This window comes from Phasianus colchicus, chromosome 9, assembly GCF_987193195.1.
Source record: "Phasianus colchicus chromosome 9, bPhaCol1.hap1.1, whole genome shotgun sequence".
Lineage (NCBI taxonomy): Eukaryota > Metazoa > Chordata > Aves > Galliformes > Phasianidae > Phasianus > Phasianus colchicus.
The window spans coordinates 16,281,926-16,297,784 of record NC_143444.1 but is presented as its reverse complement, the minus strand read 5'-3'; the positions used below and the strand labels follow the sequence as shown (position 1 = coordinate 16,297,784).

Below are 15,859 nucleotides of genomic sequence, written 5' to 3'. Positions count from 1 at the left end.
ATTCTTGTCACTCTTCTAGAATTTATTTTTAAATACCTATTAAGTGGGAGAGATTTTGTTTGGTTTTAAGAGGCAAGGCTTGGATAGCACATCAGAATATACTGGCCTAATCTTTCAACATAATATTAGTTGCCACAAAAATTGGTAATATTTCTTTGGTGTTTTCAGAAAATCATCTCAAGTTCATGTTTCAGATCACCCATGAAGGAGGAGGACAGCACTGGGGAGAAGAACTGGCATGAATCCTTACTAACCTTTCTGGAAAAGGTTCCAAAAAACATGAAGATCTCATCTGGCATACTGAGAGTGTAAAAGGTCTGGATCAGGATATCTGAGACCTTGCTTAGCTATAGTTGGCTGTGTTGCTTACTGGGGATCAAATAACAAGACATCAAGTCTACAGAAAAGAAAACTAAACATATGCAAAACTGATGGTGACAAAACTTGCAGCATTTTCTATATACCATAGGCTAACCATTTCATGCAGTTTTCAGTGTCACTCCAATTGTAATGATTCAAGTTCCACAGCATTACAGGAAATGAGATTAGTTATACAGCTGCTGTTGCAAAGAGCAAATAGATTAATGCTTGCTGGTTTGAAGACGTACACTTCTTCCCCTGGTGCAGCTTGAGGCCGTTCCCTCTAGTCTTATCACTGGTTATCTGGAAAGAGAGGCTGACTCCCACCTCACCACAGCCTCCTTTCAGGGAGTTGCAGAGAGCAATAAGCTTTCTCCTGAGCCTCCTCTTCTCCAAACTAACCAATCCCAGTTCCCTCAGCTGTTCCTCATAAGACTTGTGCTCCAGACCCCTTTGCCACCTTCCTCAGAGCTGACACTAGGTAATCAATTGAGATCGATCACTTGATTCTTGTGTGTAGACTAGAGATAGAAAAAACTAAAGTTTAGACACTAGCGTTCACCTTTTTTTTTCCTCTTGTACTCATTAATTGAGGAAAAGCACATCATACTCTTCAGACCTTCACCCAGTCCAGAACATTTCTGAGCAATTAACTGTTGGAAGGGCTTAGAGTCCAGGAAAAAAAGATTGACTGAGCTTCAAGACAAGACTCTGGCACTGATGTTGTTTACAGCAGCTCCTGCATCTGAACAGACTGATGCCTTCTAAGAACATTCTCACTTGGAAATGATCCTATATTTGATTGCAGGCAGCTCCAGCAGAGACCACCTTGCTATTGCCATTAAAGTGGCACCTGCAGCTCCTTAGGAGTTCTCACTGAAGTTCTCTTTGCTGAGCTGCAGACTATGGGCAGTCAGACAGCTTCCTGATGCTTTCACATTACACTCAGGACTCTTGAACTTGTTGCTGTTCTCAAGAATGAATCCTACAGTTAAGTAAATGCAACAGTTTTGTTCCAGCTCCTCTTACCCTTCTCTAAACCCCAGACACTCTGCAATCTTTGTACAACTGCTGTGAAAGGAAAGACAAGCCTTCATGTCAAGGCCATAAAATCTGTACTCTGCCAATGGCCTGGCATCTCCACTTCTTCCTCTTGGCTCATTAATTAATTATCCAATATGCTTTTTCTATCTCACTGAGATATTTCCTCACAGTGCAGAATCTGTCAGCTCATGTTCCTATGCTGTTTTTAATGTATAACATACATATATTATCCTCTAACTTCCAGTCTTACAGTTAGCAGAAAGAACAATTGCAATGTAAGGCCATAAATGGGATTAGAATTGCCTGATAGAATGCCTGTTAACACTTGCCCTAGAAAAATCTAGATTTTTTTTCTGATGAACTTCAGATTCTGTAGCAAGACAATAAATAAGGAGTAACTCATTTCCAATCCAGAAATATTCTTTCTTAACTGGGCATCACTCAAGAGGACTAACATAGAAATATATGGTCAGGGTTTAACTCTCCTAATTTATGTAGAATAAAACACTACAGTGAAGTAATGGAGGAGGTCCATGATAAAGATAGTACCTAGAAACAGTGCACTGAGAACTCCACATGGGCTCAGCTTCTGAAGTGATTAGTCATGGTGTAGATGTAACTTCATTCTTAAAGGCAGCAGCATTCTACCCACAAGACCAGTGATGGCTCAAAACAACTGCAATTAGGAACAGTACAGGCATTTAGAAGAAATTCAGTTACAAAAAAAAATGAAGTTTAATAGTAAAGATACTAATGCTCCTCCTAAAACTGGAAAAACTCCCACACTTTTGAACTTATTCAGCTTTTCAGAAGGTAATGCAAATCAAGACTGTTAGTATTTAGAATGGCACACACTTGCTGCCCGAAGATAATAGGTTTAAGGGATGTGATTCATACCCATGGCATATATAAATTTATGTTTTACTAATTCTGCTTTTACAGGAACTGGCTCTCCTTCCTGGGGGCTCAGTGTGGGGATCTACAAAAACAACTTGTTTCCTATCAGCACTGAACTGTAGGAAGATTCTTTCAAATTCCCAAGTGCAGGAAAAAAAAATCCATTTATTCTCTGGCTTCCTTTATTTTTTTTCCTAACAGTTAATATTGTAGAATGCTACAGTATACTACACATTATATTCTATAGTACTCTACCCTATGAAATACTAAGAAGAATGGTTTGTGGCATATATTCAGAAAAAGAGGTACATATACTGTTGACAGAAGTAGAAGATTAGTTATATCAATCTTTGCACTAGTTTTACTACATAGCGCAATAAAGATAAATACCAATTTTAATTCAGTAGAAATAAATTGGATTTAAGTTAATCAAATTTCTCAGAGTCAATCCTGTCTCAAAATCTCTAGAACACCCCTCGAAGAAAGAAGCAAGGGATAAAAACAAATAATAATTAAGTCATAATAAAGGGCCTTTTCTTTCTTCTTTTTCTGACTTTTCAATTCAGCAGGGAAATACAGTGACAACTTTTATAACCTGGGCATTTTTGCTGGATAGCATACATTGTAGTGTTACAGCTGGTACCATGGAAAGGTGTCTGTGTTAGAAATTATTTCCCAGCTGATAATAAAGGAGACAGATGACAGTAATGATGTGAATGAGATACTTCTGTATTGCATCTCATGTTAGGTAAGAGGAAGGCCTAAAAATGAGTCAGTTTCATGTTTCGACTGGCTGCCAACAACAAACAATAGCTCCTTCTGGCTTAACCCTGGAGGTTCCCCAGAACATTCCTTTTCTCCAAGCAGTCAGCAGCAGTTAGCAAAGGGTTCTCTTACTCTACTGATACCATACCAGTCACACCTTACTATCAGAAGCTATCAAGAATTTCTCTTACCTACAGTATGTTCCTGTTTTGGCAGAAAAGTACCCCTGACCTTCAGTGGCACTGATATACCTGACTTGCTTTGGTAACATTACTGTCAAGTTAAGAATAGCTCAATGTGCAATTTATTCTTAAATTGATTAACATGAAAAGCAGGCACTGGCCTCGGTATCTTTTCAAGCAAACTCAAATATTTTAGATCTAAGACTAATACAAGTTATTGTAATAAAATAGTGTTTTTTCTCCTACACAGTACACAGAAACATCTCTAGCAGATTAAACTAATCTTCCCCAATTAGACTTTTACATCACAAAGATAACAGTGGGGTGGATACATATATTTTTTATGTTCAACAAATCAGCAGTGCCTGTGGCCCACTTTTGCTAGAGTGGTGTAATGTGATAACTTTTGGTAGAGTGGGATCTTCAAAAAATAAACACAGAAAGCCGATGTGGGGCCAACCAGTTCATGTTGGAGGAGAAAATGTGGTTCATCTTACAGAACACACCGCACACTTCCTGCATAGCTCTACCTGCAGTTGCTGCTGGCAGCAGCAAAAAAAAGGAGGCATTTGATGTCTGTACCAGAACTTTAAAAAAAGCTGTAAGTGGAAATGCAGATTTGGTGACAGTCTTTGCATGATGCTTACAATGCAAGATAATGCCTGTTTCCTGTATGTGCTGTATGTTTTTGAGCATATACCTGAAAACATATGGTCATGTGGTACACATGTTTTGTTAGAGTAAGTCTGTGATTACACTACTTACAGAAGACAAAAGTACAAATAAGTCATACTGGTTACTGTGAGACATAATTAAGCATGATCATTGCCTCACCTACAAGTGCCATAATTGTAAACAACTATTTTAAATGCTAGTATAGCGTTTTTTCTCCTGACTTATTTCTGACCTTTGATTACTAAGTCAAATTTGGTTGAGTACTGTTTGTGCAGCAAATTATAAAAAACATCCCTAGTAAACACTCCAGTAAAGATTTCTCTTTAAGAGAAGATTTCTCTAAAATTATTAGCAATTACCACAAAAATAGCTTTGAATACATGCACACGTGTACTGGGTCCATTCATGGGACAATACTTTCAATTTTCAGAATGCTCTCCAGTGTCCCAACAATTTCTTAGCTGGTTCTTTCTGCCACATAAGGAGAAGGCTGTTCTCAGGCAGTGCCTCACTAGAAAGGTAACATGATTAATGGCTAACACAACTTAGCTGAGGCAAAACTATATGAGTGTGTGTAAGCGTCTTATACAGAGAAGTGAATAAATAGATGTGTGCACATAGAGAAAACTGCATCTACACAGACAGGATGGAGTCTTCTGAGTTAAGTTCTGCTTAACTCAGAAGGATAACTTAAAGATTCAGTTATCCTAAACTCCTGTGGAAAACCCAAGTGAAAAGTCGCTCAGATTTTTTCCTGATGTGTTTCAGATAAGGCATGACTTGAAGGACAAGAACATGCAGTTGTGTCAAGTAGGTCAATTTCTTGTTATGGCAGCTAGTGAAAGAATTATAGAAAAGAGAGAGAAAGGGAAGTGAGTGGTGACACTTGTATAGATGGCAAAGAACAAGATGCACAGAAATCAGTGTACAGAAACTGGAAGAAACTGTACTGCTCATAAGGTTACAGACAGAATGACTTCAGAAGTACTGGCAAGAAATCAGAGAAAAGCCACTTAAACTTCCTTTTGAAAGACATACATTTCTAAGAATCAAAGTTGATAAGAATCTAACAGGTTCCTCTCTATTTCAAAACAAGCAAATGTGGCACCTTAATAAGTCCTGTGACACGCAGGCTTAGCAGTGGACTAATTACCCCTATCTACGCAAGGTGTATCATGGTTAAACACACAGCATACCAGGCACAAACTCGGAAGGAATGCTTTCTACATCTGCCATAATCCGATTTACTCACGATTTACTCAGCTACCAAGCAGGAGCCGAGGAGGGAGTTTTTTTTCCCCTCACATTCACCCTTCTCAAACACTTTATGTTTTGCAAGTTTGGGGATGGATTTTTCTTCCATCTGTGAGTGAGAATTCCTTTGAGGATTCCATGCATCTCTATTAGAAATTGAACTCATATCCCTTTACAAAGAGGAATGGAAGTGCAGATATAAACTTTAGTTCTAAAGCCTCCTGCTGTGCGATGTATTTCCATATTGACATGTTTAAATAAAATAGCAATAGTTATAAGTATCTCATAAGTTATAAGTTATAAACAGCATAAGTTATAAGAACCTTCCTGCTTTGCTAATGAAAAATAAAAATGACTTGTTCCTTTTTCCCAACACAATTAGTCTGCCTCCACTGACAAGCATGATGGCCTGACAGAAGCACATCTGTAGAGCAGAACAGCGAGAGCTCAGAGCCCAGTGCCCAGACGTGGTGCCTGCACGTAACTTCAGGTGAGCTCCTGAATGCAGAATGAAGGCAATGAACGGCTGCAGCACATGGGGCACTGCCATTGCACATCTCAGTGCAGCCTCATCCCAAACCACTCAGGTTTGCGTGCTCTGGGATCCCTGTGCTGTGAACCATAGTAGCGTGTAGAGGAGTCACTTTAAAAAATAAAAACATGATCTAAACTAAAATACAGCAAACACACACTAGCAGCATGTACAGGACGTTTCTTGTAAGCCTTCGGATGACCCATTCAGGCCTCTACTACAAAAGCCAATTAATTCACGGATTTGCAAGCATAACAAGGACTTCTTAAATACAAGCAACAAAAACTGGGAACTTCACCTCAAAAGCTTACCTCATGTGTGAGCACTGCTGGAAGAGCGAGGTTTCTGAAGGAACGCCCAGCTCTGCTGCAAAGCAAGCCGTGCTGCAGGTGCCCAGTGACACCGCTCGGCATAAGGAGCTTGCCTTAATCCTGCGCTCGGGGCAGGACAGCGCAAGCCAAAACTTTCAGTTCCTGAATAAAAATCCTCCCGCTCTGTTGGAATGAGCGCACCGGCACGACGCCCTGTCTCCTCACAAGCTGATACTCCGCTAGGATTTTTTTCCTCAGATGCAAACAAAACTTGCCTTTGGAAAGATGCCGTCAGAAGGGCAGCTCTGGCGGCTTTAGGGGCCCTGCTAAACAAACAGCTGTCACGACTAATTAGGTCAGGGAATTACGGAGATTGTGCTCTGCCAAAGCTTTAAGAGGGATGAGGCAGTGCGGTACAACTTCAGAAAATCTCATTACCGAGCGAGCGCGGCGCAGAACGGTTCCCGAAGCAGCCGCGGGGTCGCTCGCACCGCGCCCCGCCGACTGAGCCGCCGCCCGGGCAGGCGGGCGGGAAGCAGCAATTAGTCGTGCAGAGACCATTCGAAACAACACCTGGAGAAATTTGCATCAGAACCGAAACGAGCGGGGGGCCATCAGAAACGCTTCCAGTCAGTCGAAAGGAAAGCCGATCCTTCCCGCGAGGCTCACGGCCCTCACGTCCCTCACGCCGCGCGCCCCCTGAGGCGTGCTGCTCGCGGGCGGGAAGCGCCTCACCGCGCCGCCCCGCACAGCCTCACAGCGGGGTCAGCAACTGGCAGAAATCTCGTCTTTAGCAACTACAGCGCTAAAACGCTAGAAACGGTCAGGTTAACGGTAATCCGGTTAAGGGAAGCGTGCCCCGCCCCCGAAGAGGTACAAAGTACTTACCATCGCAAAGGACAACGGTCCGTGTTTCAATGAGTTAGAAGGTACCCAGATAGAGAAACCAGAGTCACCGAACTGTTAACAAGTTAATATATTTCAAAGCAATACAACAGTGTACACGTAAAAACCATTTAATACAAAGTGGAAACCATTAAATGCACCTACTGCTGTAGGTTTTTGGTTATTTTCAGGTCTTTTGCTGAAACTTGGAAGCCATGCTCTTCATTTCAGTCGCGCCAGGTTAAGGTGAAACTGATCTACAGCACACAAACCGCCGCTGTTCCAGTCTGCTGGGAGAGACAGCACCGCAGCTGAGTCCCCCCACAAGGGCACCCCTACAAAAGGACCGTGCACGTTCGTCCCACCCACTAAGCTACACAAGAAACCAGATGTGGCTCAACTGCTGCTTCTGAACGGAGAAGCTCAGTAAGTGCATCCTTGCTGTACAACAAAAAAAAAATATTAAAGTGACAACATAGAGAACCGGCAACAGATAACCACGTCTGCCTAAATATACACATATGATACATAATAATGGGCCGTGCTGGCCAGCATGTAAGTCTGTTCAGGAGCAAAGCCTTAATTGCACAGATTAGAAAACTGAACAAATGCTTTTATAGAGTAAAGCACAAGCTTTGGTTTATGCTTAGACATTGAATACCAGGCCTTCAATTTTTATTAACAACATCTATTATGAAAAATAGGTCATTTCATTGCTACATGTGATAGTCATTCCTCTATAGTTAAGCACTTCATTCCATACAATGAAATGAAGCTCTATATATCTTACTCAAGGAATCCATTTGCTGTATCTAGACTGGGGAAGCAATAAATCTTTATGAAAATCCACTGAATTACAAGAAAAAAATTGACTCATTACCATTACAATTCCACACCCCCTCCCCCCCACTTTTAAAAGGCAACATATATAAAAAATAACTCCCATATGGCACAAAAGTAGGATTCTCAAGGGAAAGCAAAGGATAAAGGGTCAAAGTGAAGCTTTCCCTGGCAAGATCAACACATTGCATTCAGTCCAAGAGGAATTTGCACCCTATACAAAGTGAGCTTCCCTGTGTTCTAGCTCTTGGATCCTTTTTGGCCTTAGTCTCTGGTAAGCAGGCTTTAGATCTGTGGAGTGAGTATCCTCTGAGCCAGTTTTTTGTTCATTTGTGCTCTGTCCAGGATTGCCTGATGGAAGCGCAGAGCTCCTAGCCAGTTTCACAGTATCCTGCTGAAGCACAGAGCTAGCACTGGTTGATGCACAAGCTTTAGCTTGTTCTACTGAGCTCTTTTCACTTTGTTTGGATTTGTTAGGAGGTGGTTTATAAAATGTCCCTGGGGGTGGTTGCAGTGTTCTTGGTGCCCTGAAGGCACCAAGAGGATGGGCATCTGAACTGCTCCCATCTGTTGCTGTCCTTCCTGACCTGACAGAAAGAGAATATGGCTTATTAGGAAGAATGGCATTAGCTGAATTGTTACTACATGATGAAGATAAGGCACCTGCAGTTCCACTCTCAAGTGCTCGGTTCTCCTGGGGCACATTTGTCACAATCATTGCTGTCCTTGCTGTGATATCATACTGCTTATATTGCTTGTCCCAGGTTTTTTGCAGCATCTGAGTGTCACAACAAGAAAGTCTGCAGAATGTATTGACAGCAGGGAGTGCCTTAACCTCTGAAACTTCTTCAATAGTAGGGCTTCTGCCGAGCTTTTCTGGACTTACAGCTCCTGCATTTCGTGAATTTCTCTCATTCAAAACACAAGGAGGAAGTATTCGGTCTACAGGTAAGCTCACGGGGCGAATAGCTGGTTTTGTCCTTGGAACCCGCAATGGAACTTTGGTAATTTGACGATTAGGTTTTGCAGGAAATAAGTTAACTTTACAGCTCTCTTCACCCGCAGAAACAAAAGAATGGCTTTCTTTCCCTGAAGCTGGATTCACAGCATCACCTAGAAACACATAAATAGATGTTACTCAAGTCTTTGGAATTTTTACAAACAGAATGCAAGCTTTGCTAGTGACCCCTTCACAGCTGGTACAGTAATGGGATAACAGCTTTTAGGCATATCCCGTACTCATTACTAAGAGTATCCCACAATAGCCAAACATTAGCATTTCAATAATGTTAAAACAGATAATGTACAGATGTGACGAAGAAGGAAGAAATCAGAGACAGCACACTATTTTTTATATATATATATATATATTTTTTTTTTTTTTGCTAGTGCTTTACTATTCCTATTTATTTTTCATTTTTAAGATTTTAACACTTCCAGATTTTGCACTATACCTGACTCTTTTGGAGCAGAAATATGAATGTCCAAAGTGTTGGAAGCTGATGATTCTAGTGGAGAATTACTCTTTCCAGAGCTCTCTGATTTAGCTCCACCAAGTTGCAGTGACACATGTTCTGGAGGAAACAATAGTCAAAACACATTAATTACTCAATATTGGTTCATAGCATGATAGTAGAATGCAGAAACACAGTCTCCACATGTTTATTTATTTTGTTTGAAGAGAAATCACAACAGCTCACTGTTGTGTTCTCTTAACAATTACTTTAAACTGATTCTTTAAACACTTCCCTTCTTTTTTTTTTTTTTTTTAACTAAAAGCCCTTAAAAAGATGTGATCTGCTTATGAAAAGCAGCAAGCACTATGATCTGAATAAACCAGGACTGCTACTTATTTACCAACTCATTACATAAAAGCCCACTAACCAGTTACAGATGTATCTACTTGTTCTTTTGCATTCTTGCTACTGTTTGATTCCAAAAGCAATGCAGTTGTTTCTGAAGCTCTGTTTTCACCTGGAGCTATTAGAACACCCTGTTAACAGAAGTCAGAGCAAAATTAAATGAGCACAAGGAAAAAGACATTCCTCCCCAGAAAAGTACAAGAGAAGTGACTCACATCCTTTACAGCAACAAATGACTTCCTCTGCTGCTGTGGCTCCCTCTCTTCTGCTGATAAAGCAACTCTGACTGTAATGGCATTTTCTTCAGTCTGTGATGTGCTCAGAAATGGTTGCAATGAAACATCAAATATTTTCTCATAGTATGTTATGAGCAGCTCCACCACCCGGGCCTGATATGGATAATCCACAAGTGATGATAAAGAAACTGTAGCATCTGTTTGGCGTGGCCTGATCAGAGTTGGGCCAAATATTATGCCGAGGTTGCTAGCTGACATTTTATTTTCATCAGACTGTTCTGTAACCCTGCATAAGGAGAGGTGAAAAAAACACAAGAATTAGAGGGTTTTACTACTACAGAAATATTTTAGACACTAATTCTCATTTATATCTGAAGAGGCTAAAAGACAATAAAAAAAACTTAAGGTGGGTTTGGATGGGTAGCAGGCAGAATCATCATTGAAGAAAACACTTAACAGGAACACAGACTAAGCCCCTTCCACACAGGGTGTGGTGTTTTAACACTTTATTTAGCATCACTAATGACTATCTGGAATTTTGAGGAGTTGGGAGGAGGGTGGTGGGAGGAAAGGGAAGGGAGACTGGGAAACAAAGGCTAGAATCTAGTAATGTGATGACTCAAAGATCTACATTTAAGTTTGTTGGGTTTATGCTTAGACAAACTATAACAGTACTTATACTATTTTTGAAGCACCATTACATTCTCTTTCGGCATAAGGATGTAGAATATGACCAAAGAACACAACTGCAGCATGCGCAAAACCACATAACTATTTCTAGGAAAAAACAGTGGCAAGTACACAGAATGCATATTCTACTGTCATTCAAAAGGTACAGGAGTTTCCTCATGCACACTATGCTGCATACATCAACTTTCAGCATCAACTGGCAGTTGAAGTCTTTTCTTACCTGTGAAGGTGGCCAATAAGGTACTGAAGAGTGTTATAGTTTGGTACAGGCAGCTGTTTCAGAAGATCTTTGATTTTAATGATGATTCTATTCAGTTCAATACAGATTGATTGTCTTTTCTTTGACTTGGGGCTAGCTTGTTTAGCATCCAATTCCTCACTGACACTCTGGCTTTCTTTTGCAAGTCCAATGAACTCATTGTAAAGCCGAAATAAAATCAAGGGTTCTGGAAGCTGAAGAAAACAAACATATCAGAAACTACTAAGCCTGAATTTTAACTTTTATTTCTTTCCAGTTTTTCTTTAACCTTGTCTGGTCTAGTGTATTTTTTTTTTTTTTAGAAGATCTTTAATCTTTGTTTAGTAGCTCAAACCACAGTTTATAAGGAAAATCTGGGTAAAGAAACTCCTTCTTATACTTCCTTCCATACATCTTTTGCTAGAACTTTGCTACAAGAGAGCTTCAAGACTGAGCGCTTAACACAGGTTTAGATTTCAAGATGATTGAGGGAAGAGATTACATTGCAGATACAGAACAATACATGATAAAACACAGTATTTATTCATCTTTTCTTTGAGAGTATATTATATGTGATATCCAGTTTGGTGCATATTCCAGTTTTCTAACTGGATTTTATGTTATATAAAGTTATTTTAAAAAAAAGATTGAAGTTTTGTCTCAGTAAAACAGCAATGTACTACAAAGTGAATATTAATAAACTAAAAAGAATTAGAAAGGAAAACAAACTCAAATCTAGACTGGTTATTTGCCTTGTGCCAGCTTAGAAAAAAGCAAAAAAGTAGGAAAAATAGTAAAGCTTAAAATAATCAGCATTAATAATGAGCATCAAATAGTTTTTAAATCAGGATTCTAAAATGTCTTGCAGGTTTCTAGTATTGTTCCTACATTTAAAATGAGCAGGTTTACCTTAAAAAAAAAACAACACCACAAAATAACAGATTACCTACAAAGGAAGTAATAAGACAAGAAAACATGTTAACTATTTTTTAGAGTTAAGCCATATTCAAAATACAGCACAACACCTCTAACTACTCCAGTAAGTCGTATAAAATACACTATCTTTTGATTTGATTAGATAGCCAGTTAATCTTTGTAGCTTTACAAAAGTACTTAATTTAATACTGATCATGGGATTGGAATGCTCCCAAGAGGACTCATTTTTAACAACTAGTGTCAGAGATGGGACCTAACCATGCACCTAGGAAATGTTCCTTTCAGGGTCAACAAGTTTTTTTTGACTGACTCAGTACTCTCACAGGGCAACATCCCAGTCATCAGGTACACCTTGATGGAAAACGTAACCCTAAAGCTTTACATTCTCATTTTGAAAGAAAAAGATGTATAGCCCTTCCATGATAAGGACATCATCAAGGCCATTATGTTTCACTGGATCTTCACCAGCATAAATTAACTGCAAGATCTTAGTATCCATTTGCGTTTTGAAGCAAAAGAGGGGGATGTTTTAATGTACACATGAAACACGCAAATCCAGCAACCGAAAGTTTTAAAAGGTTTGGCTTTACCGCAAACAGATGAATAAAAGCTAATTCTGTAAATGGTTCTGGCATTTAAGACACATCATGCTGTTGTAGTAGGCGTTAATGAGGACTCGGATGTGACACGGTAGGACCTCCCCTGCTCTGTGATGGACGTATGACGTATGCTTAAGGGGGCATAGACGAAGCCAGAGGTGCACTTAAGGAGTCGTCGCGCTATAATAAATGCCATTTGCTGTATCCTCATATTGGTGTCTGTGCTGCAATGGCCCTAGCAAGGGTAGATGGCTAGCCCCCGGCGGAACGCGCCTCTATCGCGGGGACAACATCATGCCCATACAGAATCTAGATTGTAATACCAGCTGTCAGTAATCTCACAGCTTTCTCCGCCCCTATCATATGCTCTATAAAAAAAATTAAGAAACTCTAGAGCAAATACACAAGGCATTCATACAGCCTTTAGTTGCAGGATTGCTAAAAGGACTATTACCTGATTGAACTGAAGACATATGCTATATTACATTGATTTTCCATTTGACCTCTTAAGCACATACCTGGCGAAGATACAGCTTGAGAACATTGCTAATATCATGTGCATAAAGTTCTGAGAGCTCAACCAAATCCTTTCCATTTTCAAAAGCTTGACAAAGCTTTTCAACTCTTGATTTGGCTCCATTCACACGATAGATACCCTGAAATTAAAAGACCAGTACAAATCAATTTTAATTTGATAAGCAAGAGCATAACATAGATAAGATTAACAGTACAAAATTATCATCTTGAAAGGTGACTTCTTTTTGTCCTCTCCCCAAGTATTTCTATATGTTAAGTTTTTATAAACAAACTTGACCATACCTTGACATTCAGTGCTCTGCTTTCAATTTCTGATGTACACTTCTTGATGATGAAAGGAATGCCATCAGGGACACTTTTAGCAGCTTGAGCAAATTCCACTCCAAACAAGTGAAGCCTACCATGAAGTTTTTTGTGTCCACACTGAATAGCTAACGTCTCTAGACATTTCTTATGGCATGCAAGTGAACACTAAGGGGGAGAGAAAAAAAATACATGGTATGACACAATCTAACACCATGAGAAATATCGTTGGTGTTTGCCACCCCACATGAAAGGAAAAACAAAGATTTGTCATTCCCATAAGCAAACAAGATTAGTCAGTGATGTCTTCGATCATGAGAATTTTATGACCCAAACAGTCTGTACTTTTTACATAGAAAAAGGTTTACAAAATTCTCAACTTCACATAAATTCAAAGTAGCAATTTAAAATACTTCTCAACTTACCTCCTCACACTCAGCTCCATGAAATACCACTAAGCTGTCACACTCTCTGCATTTAGACGGAGCTCTCAGCTTTCGTAGTTTGTGTGTTTGTGCTGCTTTGGACATATTTGTGTTTCTAAAAGGTCCTGGAGAACTTGCGGTCTCAGATGTCAGATCATTTAAACCTGGAAATAATTTTGTTTCAGTCACTGTAATATCTATTAACGAGATATGTTTGTTTTTGTTTTTTTGTTTTTTTTTAAAGAACTGTGCCGTAAAATCACAAGGAAGCAAAACATTGTAACAGACTGCATAACAGATTAACTATCATATTGTCTTACACAGAAGTGGAATTAAACAGTTTTTCATTTTTAAGTATGTCAGTTTTCTCCTCTGTCATTAGTATGCGAAAATATTTGGATATTTAATTGGAGTAATGTCACAGATTAGGCAACTATTCATAGAAGTTTCATTCTATCTATTTCAAAATCCTGTATTAGAATAAGAAAGGTGATTACAGTTTGGCTTGTAATGTTTTGGAAGGACTTCATAAATATACATTACAGAAGGTAAGAATACACACTCACAGAAGAACCCATTCCGAACCACAAAAAAAACAACAAATGAATTCTCAATCCTCTATGATAACATTGTAACAATATATAAAGTGTTCTAAAACACAATACCAAATGGTGCTTTTCATGACTGACCCAAGCTATCAGTAACTGAAAAAAAAATCCTTTGTTTTACAGATAAAAATTTAAAGCATATGTTTAACTGCCTTGAAAACTTCTTAAAAGCTCAAACACTGATTAAACAATTGTGCTGGCAATCACAATACATTTAGTGTATTTTTCTCGAGTTCATTAAAGAGAAGAGTCACACTACATGACAACAGCCATCTTTTAGATGGGAATTCAGGTATGGAAACAACATTACCACAGTCTGAAGGAGATGGTGGTTCTCTTTCATCAAGATCATCTGCAGATGACATAGTACCAGTAGAAGGCGTTCGTGGAAGCCGTCTTTTGAAATCCCCTAGAAGATGACAGAAAAATTCAGAAAGCTCAAAATATCACTTTCACCCACCTGCTCATTGTCATTATAGGCACTGTCCAACATTTGCTAAATTAACAACAACATCTTCATTAATTTTAAACACTCCAAAGTAAAGATTTAGAAATTAGTATAGCAGTAACTGTAGCTGTACCTGGGCTAGCAGATGGAGAATCCATAGATCGTGACTCACTGCTTCCCCCTGCACTTTCAGAATCACTGCACATTCCTCCACTCTGGTTTCCAACCGACCACGATCTGAATGGCGGTGGCCCTCTCATCACTTTTAGAAATAAAATCCACCAATTACAAATGTGAAGAACAAAATGACAGTCTTCTTATACAAAAAGTTACATTCAAAATAGGAAAATATTGCTACAGTTACATGAACAGCATACATATCTGTAAAAACTTCAGTATGAAAAAAATGAATTTCAAAGAACTTGATATTTATACTTTTGCAGAATAGCTAAAATCAATATAAAATTTACAAAAAAATATATGATCAAATTGTTTATATTCATTGAGATAATTCAATACATTGAGTTTAACAGAACCTGCTGTTTGAGTTACACCTCACCTTTCTGGTCAGATAATCTAAGCTATGCATACAGTTTTCCATTTTTTTCTGATGCCTGAGAACATAACTGCTTTCAGGCTTCAAACTCTGTCCCCTTTGGTGCTGCTTCTGATGGCGAGTCATCAAGCACCTGTTTTTCGTGGTATTTTTATTTAAAGACTGAACTCTAGCTGAAATAGAGCTACCTTGGATATCTGTGCTGCTGGAAGATCTCTTCTCACCAATCCTTTGGGAACGATGATAGATTGGACTTCCCACATCATCTAACGTTTGGGTTGGAAAGTCTCCTGAACACTGAGATAAGTTACTGTGTGATGTATGGATACTGTTGGCTGACTGCTTACTAAAAACCCTTCAAAAAGAAGAAAATAATTAGAAGCATGAATAATACAGAATTAAATGATTTTTTTTTCCATCCCAACGCACTAAACATCTTTCATTACACTGCTGTTTGTGAACATTTGTATTGGCCTTGTCATTAGTAAAGCCAAAATTAAAAAGCAGTATGGCAATTTATTTTTAATTAAGTATATGTATTTTTTTCTTTCATCTTCCAGATCTCTGCAAGGTTTAAGGGCTTATTTTTCAGATTTTGAAAATACAGCAAATCTGTTTAAAGACCAGAATAATATAGTAGCTACTCCATCCTGTTCTCACACTTTCCTCTGAAAGA

The 15,859-nt window shown here is 39.0% G+C and overlaps 2 protein-coding genes across 6 annotated transcripts in view; both read right to left on the bottom strand.

The window, feature by feature from the left end:
- ABCA4 (ATP binding cassette subfamily A member 4) overlaps positions 1-6,111 on the bottom strand; it is a 79,865-nt gene extending 73,754 nt beyond the window's left edge. For 2 of the 3 annotated variants that reach the window (XR_016469231.1, XM_031614757.2), the window contains exon 1: positions 1,954-2,040. The gene's annotated coding sequence lies outside the window, so the exon portion shown is untranslated. Of the gene's footprint in view, positions 1-1,953; positions 2,041-6,020 lie in introns of those variants that run through there. The other variant, XM_090146324.1, reaches the window with a different exon arrangement.
- An 884-nt stretch (positions 6,112-6,995) lies between these two features.
- The window catches only part of ARHGAP29 (Rho GTPase activating protein 29), a 74,701-nt gene continuing 65,837 nt past the window's right edge, over positions 6,996-15,859 (bottom strand). For 2 of the 3 annotated variants that reach the window (XM_090146325.1, XM_090146326.1), the window contains 11 exons: positions 15,372-15,538; positions 14,761-14,889; positions 14,490-14,588; positions 13,572-13,735; positions 13,126-13,314; positions 12,825-12,962; positions 10,754-10,986; positions 9,823-10,129; positions 9,630-9,738; positions 9,200-9,319; positions 7,960-8,858 (listed from right to left, as the gene is read on the bottom strand). In XM_090146325.1, coding sequence (XP_090002451.1) covers positions 7,960-8,858; positions 9,200-9,319; positions 9,630-9,738; positions 9,823-10,129; positions 10,754-10,986; positions 12,825-12,962; positions 13,126-13,314; positions 13,572-13,735; positions 14,490-14,588; positions 14,761-14,889; positions 15,372-15,538 — 2,554 coding nt within the window. Of the gene's footprint in view, positions 8,859-9,199; positions 9,320-9,629; positions 9,739-9,822; positions 10,130-10,753; positions 10,987-12,824; positions 12,963-13,125; positions 13,315-13,571; positions 13,736-14,489; positions 14,589-14,760; positions 14,890-15,371; positions 15,539-15,859 lie in introns of all 3 variants that reach the window. The other variant, XM_031614869.2, reaches the window with a different exon arrangement.